The sequence below is a fragment of the Solanum verrucosum genome, unplaced genomic scaffold (assembly GCF_900185275.1).
Source record: "Solanum verrucosum unplaced genomic scaffold, falcon-dt-bn FXZP01000278.1, whole genome shotgun sequence".
Classification (NCBI taxonomy): Eukaryota; Viridiplantae; Streptophyta; class Magnoliopsida; order Solanales; family Solanaceae; genus Solanum; species Solanum verrucosum.
The window spans coordinates 6,547,493-6,555,474 of NW_026020332.1; the positions used below are offsets into that span (position 1 = coordinate 6,547,493).

The window sequence follows — 7,982 nt, forward strand, 5'->3', positions numbered from 1 at the left end:
TATTCTTATCATTAATTACAGTCATTTTTTCATTATATTTTTTAAGACATTATATTTATTATATTCAAATGGTGATATAATAAAATTACTCTTTTATTCATAGTTTCTTAAAGGGTGTAACAACTACAATTGAATAGAGGGAGTACGTTTATTTTAATTTCTTTATTACGGTTAAAAAGTCCTTGTCTACATTTTTATTTCCTATTTGCTAGCAAATTACCAGCTACACAACGAATTGAAAAAGACGAGCGACTATTTAATTTTTAGAGCACAAATTAAATGCATTCTTTATACTCTTTTGTCCAACAATATTACTTTGCACATTTTTTAAGATCGGAGGATTATTTTATTATTTCGCCCTTTGAATATAATAAATATAATGTCTTAAAAAATGTAATCGAAAAATGACTATAATTAATTATATGAGTAAATTAGAAATTAAGTGTAGAATTATTAATTGATTTCATAAAGTGGACAAGTACAGTTAGACATCTCAAAATACTATAGTGCATGGGCAACAACTATAATTGGACGGAGGAAATATTATTCTTGCTGTCTATTTTTTTTTATCCATTATTTTAAGAATACAGTTTTATTTATTACTTTTAATATAAAAAAGACAATTATTTAAATATTTTTCACTTAATATTAATTGCTTATTCTTTAAATTATTTTTTAAATATCTAATACTAAAGTCATGTTAATTACATTATATTTTATTGGATATATAAAATCTAAATGTGATAACTAAAAGTGAACGGAGCCAGAAAATATGAATACTTGGCTGGGAAGACAAACAGAGATTCGGGTGGAAAAGTGCTAAATTTACCGATTCAAGAAGACTGTTGGTTTACATTTTTTTTTAAAAAAATAAGTTTTTCTTTCTTTCTTTGTAACGTTAATTAATTTAATTACAGTAGTTAGTGGGTGGTTATTGTCTTAAGAGACTTTATTAAAGTCCACTTTAGCTTCAATAGACTAACTTGCCATGTGAGCTCACTTCCAGCTGCCACTCACCGCCAAGATTTTTCTCCTCCTCTTTTACTCTCATTTTCTGCACCATTTTAGCAGATCTTGAACATACATTGGCTACAAAAACCTCAAGAAAATCTGTTGCAGCTACAGAGGGGTCTATGGAGTTCTTCAGATCTACCATATTAATAGTCTTCTTGCTGTCATGCTTCAGCTTTTCAGCAACAGGTTTGCTAATGACTTTACCCTTTTTTTCTGCTATCAATTTTCCATTTTTTTTGTGAAATTGGAATGTGGGGTTCAGTTAGTTTTTGATTTTGAAGTATTTGGTAATGCTGACAGTTCTTGATGGCTTTTTCTAGGAGGATTAGGATTTTTACTGTGATTTTAAGTATAAAGATTTGATTTTTATGTGTTGGATTATGTCATATTTCTTTTGTTGGATTTGATGAAGTGAAATCATGCTGGACTTAAAGATTGATCTGCTTCTAGCTAATTAAAATATAGAGGAGCAAGTCAAATGAGTTCTTGATTTAGGAATTTGCTGGGAAATTGAACTTGATTTGAGATTTTGTAGGGGCAATTGAACTTAAAAGTTAGATCTTTAATGCTACACTATTGATTGACCCCCTAAAGATACACTTGTGGATAGTGATCAATCTCACTGAAAAGGATTTCAGATCAATCCTGTTTTCCTTTCACTTGAGGTTTTGCTCTAGCCTATGATTCGCGATTATACAGGAAGTTGAATGTTTTCTTTTCAAGTCAATGTGCTTTACTAATTGAATTGTCCGACACACTGATGTCATGAGTAATAAGAATCCAATGCTTCAGCAATCTCCTAAAGATGAGATCGAAGAAGATCGTTAAAGTTTGGCTCCGTACCTGTATAAATATGTCAATTCTGATGGCTGGTTGAATATGAGCCTGGGGAAAATATTTAGAACTGGTGAATTGAGTCGAACAATGATTTAACTCCTTACACTGTCTAGGGAAAGTTAAACTATTTGATTTCACTCTTTTCTAATACTTAAGTGTAAAGATCTGTTTGTCTGCGTATGTCCCCGTGCCTTTTTACAAGTTTCACATTTTTATTTCTGGTTTTCTTGTAGATGCCTTCGATGCACTTGATCCCAATGGGAACATCACAATTAAATGGGATGTCATCAACTGGTCACCTGATGGATATGTTGTAAGTAGTAGTCTCTCTCCTCTCCCCTTCCCACTTTTTCTGTCAAAACTTATGTGGACTAAAACAAGTTTGAATCTATTGCGCTGCAGTTTCTAAGTTTCATTGACAATTACCTTTCCACTCTTTAGTTGTTTCAAGTGTTACTGTGTGTAAAATTAGCACATACAACAAAAGCGCCCGTGGCTTCAGCCTGCCAGACATAGAACTTTAGGGCCTGTTTGGATTGGCTTTTGGCTTAGGACTTATAAGCCAAAAGCCATAAGCTAGGATGGCTTTTGGCGTATTTTTGTTATTTTGGCTTTAAAATAAGTGCTTATAAGCACTTTTTAACTTTACCCAAACACTTCAAAACTGCTTAAAAGCTATTTTGGCTTAAAAGCACCTAAAATAAGCCAATCCAAACGGGCACTTAGTGTCTTTTTAGTCTGTATTTAACTCTACTTCTCCTACTCCTTTTTAGTACCAACAAATTGTAAGTTTCTGATCATTTTCATTGCCAATGGACAGGCTGTTGTGACTATGTTCAACTTCCAACAATATAGACATATTCAAGCACCTGGTTGGACGTTGGGATGGACATGGGCAAAGAAGGAGGTGATATGGGGCATGGTGGGAGCTCAAACAACAGAGCAAGGAGATTGTTCAAAATTTAAAGGAAACATTCCCCATTGCTGCAAGAGGGATCCAACCGTCATCGATTTACTTCCCGGAACTCCTTACAATCAGCAGATTGCAAATTGCTGTAAGGGAGGAGTGATCAACTCATGGGGACAAGATCCTGAAACTGCCGTTAGCTCATTCCAAGTCAGTGTTGGTTCAGCAGGAACAACGAATAAAACAGTTAGAGTTCCTAAGAACTTCACCCTTAAGGCACCAGGGCCTGGTTATACTTGTGGACCCGCTAAAGTTGTTAAACCCACTAAGTTCTTTACTAATGATGGGAGACGAGTGACACAAGCCATGAGTAAGTTACTACATGCATTCTTCATTATGGTCAATGATTCATCTAAGCCAGTTGCTAAAATTTCTCTTTGTCCATGAAACAAATGAGAATTCTAGAATGCTTTGGTTCTTTAAAGGCTATTAGTTTTCCTTGCAAAGCATTTGCATTATTTTCCAAAACACCTTAACTACACAATCTTTGTCATTAATATTTTTATAATTACCATGAGCATTAATTTCTAACTATTTATGTTGTTGATGACAGTGACCTGGAATGTCACATGCACATACTCACAGTTCCTAGCTCAAAAAACTCCTACATGCTGTGTCTCCCTTTCATCCTTCTACAATGACACCATTGTACCGTGCCCAACATGCACTTGTGGCTGCCAGAAGAATGGCACTCAGCATGGAAATTGTGTAGAGTAAGTCCTGCAAAACATGTATTTTTTTTTTCTTTCAATTTTTTGTCACAGTTTCTATTTTTAAAAACTTTGGTTATTTACTTCCTGATCGTTCTTCCTTTGCTCCTCGCAGTCAAGACGAACCACACTTAGCTTCAGTTGTTTCAGGCCTTGGAAAAAACAATTATGCTCCTTTGGTTCAGTGCACAAGTCATATGTGCCCTATTAGAATTCACTGGCATGTGAAACTCAACTACAAGGAGTATTGGAGGGTGAAGGTCACTATAACTAACTTCAATTACAATATGAATTATACGCAATGGAACTTAGTTGTCCAGCATCCCAACTTTGACAACCTCACTCAGTTATTCAGCTTTCATTACAAGTCATTAACTCCTTATGGAGCAATAAGTAAGTTATCTATCTATTGTTACAATTAAATCTCTAATGAGCAGTTTCTGCCATTTCATTTGTGGTCGAGTGAGCTAGTTGCTACTACTTTACTGTTAAATACATTCGATGAATTTTCAGCAGTTTCTTTTCTACACTTTTAAAGAATTTTATTTCAAACTTGTGGTTGAAAACACTATGATTTCTCTATCAATTGAGAGATTGAAAGATATAGCTAATCTCGTGGAATTTTTACAGATGACACTGCTATGCTCTGGGGTATGAAATTTTACAACGATCTGCTCATGCAAGCTGGTCCATTAGGAAATGTCCAGTCTGAGCTGCTATTCCGCAAGGATATGTCGACTTTCACTTTTGAGAAGGGGTGGGCTTTTCCACACAGAGTTTATTTCAATGGTGATAATTGTGTCATGCCACAACCTGACTCATATCCATATATGCCAAATGCCGGTACTGTATGGAAGGTTTCTTCGCTAAAGCTAGTGGTGACATTGATGCTCTCTATGGCATTCTTCTTTGCAACTGTCTAGAAACCGGATAAACACCAAGTTCCTGTCTCAGTAAGTTATCTTTGGGTTGATTCGCTTGCACAGCTGAGGAAACTGATTGGAGAGTTAGATGTCTGAGCAGAGTGATGCTGACCATTTTTATGGATTCGGGTATGCTTGTTGAAGACGAATTTTAATTTCCTCTGTATGCTGTTTGAAGGGCTGGTGAAAATGGTGCGATAATTTTCATTCAGCAGTTTGTATCAAATGTTTTTTCTACTGTGGTAAAGTCATTTTTGTTATGTAGATTTTCTTAAGTTCACAGTTATATCAGGGTTGTATGAGAATAAAGACTATTCAGAAACAGATAGAGTTAATTATATGATATTCTTTAGTTCTCTTATTTTTACACAGTTATCACCATGTAACCACTTCTTCTATTTTGTAAAAAAGGTTTCATTTGTTCAAGCCAGGTTCATTCTCTGTAAATTTCGCGCATTATTATCGTTATAATCAGCTGACATAATGTGTTTTTATAACATTTTAATAGTACGTTCTGTCCTATTAAGTTACATGTGAAATTAAATGATCTATCAATGGAGTTTGTTAATCTAGGAGACGAACGCGAAGAGGCTGAATTGAATATAGAGAAGAGAAGATGAAATATTATTTCCTGAATGAATCATTTTACATGTAGTTGTTCGAATTGTAAGCACCCGAAGCTCTAGGGGAGGGGTAAAAAAAATAAAATGTAGTTGCTCCTAGTTGCCGTCAAACATAAGGGACTATACTATGTTTGTCATTTTCTCCAAATAGAATCAGAAAAGGCCACAAGTTGCAAGTTCAGCTGCTCAATCCCGGCCCATATGATTTTTAAAGCCCTTCTGGTGTGAAAACCCTAACGCTAGGCTACTCACGACCTATAAATACACTGCTTCGTAAACTATTGTTGCATCTGTCAATTGCTACACCTGCTGAGTATCGATTGTTTACTACTAGTGTGGAGTTTATTATCGTATTATTTTATCGGTTTTTTCTCATATGTTTTGATTTTGTGATTTTCGGTTTCTCCTCATATGTTTTGATTTTGTGATTTTGCTCTATAGTTATGGTGGTTTTGGGAGTTCCTCAGTGATGAACAACACAGATGACGAGTCTGATATCCATTCTTTTAAAAAGTGTGAAGACAAAACGAGGCATTTGTCTGAGAGGAACTCCAATCAAAATCACCTCTTGTTTTTTACCCAAAGTTAGGTTGGCTGTCCATTATGTGGACAAATATTTTAAATTGCACTCCTTGTGAGTAGACCTGAGATTTTTAACATTGAACTCATAACATTTTTGAAGATATGCAATCATATCTTACAATTTTTAATACTTCAATTTATGTTTTACATGGAAAGTATTGGATTCAAATGAATTGAATACTGATACCCTACATCTGACTTTGGACCCAAATAAAACATTGAAATCAGCACCTCAAACGAGCAAATGCATAGTAATTGAAAAATAAAAATGCTTGTAGTTGAAAATAAGTATATATTGGAGATACCTGTTTGTTGGATGAACTGAGCCCTATTATTGAGTAGTTCGCTCTGAATAGCAAAATGGCATGTTTGAGACTAACTATTATTGTTATTCATATCATGATAATTTGAAATTAACAACAAACCATTTGGTGTACACATTCCACATATCATGCATGCCAATTTGGAATCAAGGGATTATAGGAAGCAACATATCACAAATGTTTGTTTTAGAAAAATAAACAAGCAAGAATATTAAATTAAGAAAATCTTTGAATCTGAAAACTTCACCTGCCCAAAAATAGAGCTGCAATCAAAGTACACATTTTTCTTAGAGAATTAGTTCCAATTGATTGATGATATCTAGTAACAAAAAGAGGAATATAATGTAATCTCTCTTTTTCTTGTTTTGGCTCTTCTTTATATTACTCTACTTGGCCTTTTTGAATCTTGAAGCAAGAATTCCTTGTGAATTGAGTATAACATCTCAACAACCATTTCACCCTCTCTCTTTTGAAAGAAGATTAAGAGCAATTTGTTAACGAGTATAACATCTCAACAACCATATTGTTGCAGAAACACAATATGAGAACTCAGATAATTAAAACAGTGACAATGCTGCTCTGAACAAGTCTTCATCTCAATTCTCATTGTATGTTTGGTTAATGTAACTGTATCTATTAGGGGAACTTTCGTATATAGCCACTCAAAAATAGCTTAATTACGCTCCATAACTATAGTTTGTTAATTATGATTCGTAACTACATGTTATAGGGAGGAGAGTGGCAAGCGAGATTGGGAGAGGGAGGAGAGAGGCGAGCGAGAGAGTGGGAGAGAAGCGAATTGTATATGCATATCTGTCAAAATAGTTGTATATATGTAATTGATATACATATGTATTTGTATATCTGGCGAGCGAGATTGAGAGAGAGTCGAGCGAAATTGGAAGAGGGAGGAGAGAGGCGAGTGAGAGAGGGCAATAATTTGTATAATTCACATCTCGTTTGTATATGTAACATCTCGCAATTTGAAATAACTAGGAAGAAACTAATAATTGGAAATGGTCATTTTTGGAAAGAATGAAAATCTGGAAATTTTGTCAAGTTAGAATAAGTTGAGTTTTGGCCAACTTCAAATGGCCATAACTTCTAGCTCAGGATGAGTTAGAGGTACTTCCAGATATGGTATGAAACCTCTTGGATTGATCTTTCCAACGCCGCTGAGTTTGTGTGATTCCGAGTTTGTATGAGTGAGTTATGCCCTTTGGAAGTTGGGCTATTGGAATAAGGAAAGTCCAATCAGGATTTTGGAAGGGTAGTTTAGTCTTTTCCTTGCCCAATTATTTTATTTCGTTTTTGGTAATTAAGTTAGGGTCTAATCAAAATTAGATCAGTTTACGCCTTTACCAAAATACGCTAGGGCTTGGAGAAAAGAGAAAAGAAGCAAGTTTCGTCAAGATCGTCGAGTTTAGCTTGTGGATTTCGTCGGGGGTGATCCCTACAAGGTATCTGAGATCACATAGCGTTGGGTTAGTTCACCTACGCGCCAACCATGATTCAATTCAACGAATTTAAGTGTTTGAAAAGTTTAGAAATTGAGTTCTTGATGAACATTGTTGAAGGTTTCGTTTGAATTTTTATGGGTTGTGTTGTTGAAGTTTCTTGCGCTTTGATTCATGTTTTCTGGGTGTAATTTCAGTTTGAATCTACCATATATTGAGAGTATAAATGATTCTAAGTGTTTGGGAAAAGAACTAAGTGGAATTAGAGGGTTTAGAGTTGAAAAACGAAGAAGAAAATTTGGGATTTTCTGGGGAAGGGGCTGGGGCGCCGCGCCTCTCAGTGTGCCCCAAAACAGTCTCTGAATGAGGGGCTTTGGGGCGACGCGCCAGCCAGAACACCCCAACTTGTTCTCTGAATTTTGAGGGCTGGCGCCCCGCGCCTCTTAGAGCGCCAGGGACGCCAGTTCTCTCCATTCGTTCCCCACCTTTTCGTACTTGTTCCTTAGCAATGTACCTATGTTTTCTAGTTGATTCCAACACTCTAAG

At 35.4% G+C, this 7,982-nt stretch overlaps 1 protein-coding gene and 1 non-coding gene across 2 annotated transcripts; both read left to right on the forward strand.

Moving 5' to 3' along the window:
* Positions 1-942: 942 nt before the first annotated feature.
* LOC125836145 (protein COBRA-like) lies at positions 943-4,812 on the forward strand. The gene is made up of 6 exons (XM_049515235.1): positions 943-1,200; positions 2,085-2,164; positions 2,672-3,128; positions 3,372-3,531; positions 3,644-3,921; positions 4,159-4,812. The coding sequence occupies exons 1-6, from the start codon at positions 1,134-1,136 to the stop codon at positions 4,449-4,451; spliced, it is 1,335 nt and encodes a 444-aa protein (XP_049371192.1). The 5' UTR covers positions 943-1,133; the 3' UTR covers positions 4,452-4,812.
* Positions 4,813-5,535: 723 nt separating this feature from the next.
* LOC125836795 (small nucleolar RNA SNOR75) lies at positions 5,536-5,622 on the forward strand. The gene has a single exon (XR_007443487.1). It is a non-coding gene; the product is annotated as a small nucleolar RNA SNOR75 (small nucleolar RNA).
* The last annotated feature ends 2,360 nt before the right edge of the window (positions 5,623-7,982 follow it).

What these genes read in the sequence shown, in the direction of transcription:
- LOC125836145 (XM_049515235.1), top strand. Translation starts at nt 1,134, where the DNA reads ATGGAGTTCTTCAGATCTACCATATTAATAGTCTTCTTGCTGTCATGC. An exon ending in CTTCAGCTTTTCAGCAACAG is followed by an intron (nt 1,201 to 2,084) that starts GTTTGCTAATGA and finishes GTTTTCTTGTAG; the next exon opens with ATGCCTTCGATGCACTTGAT. An exon ending in CAGCATGGAAATTGTGTAGA is followed by an intron (nt 3,532 to 3,643) that starts GTAAGTCCTGCA and finishes TGCTCCTCGCAG; the next exon opens with TCAAGACGAACCACACTTAG.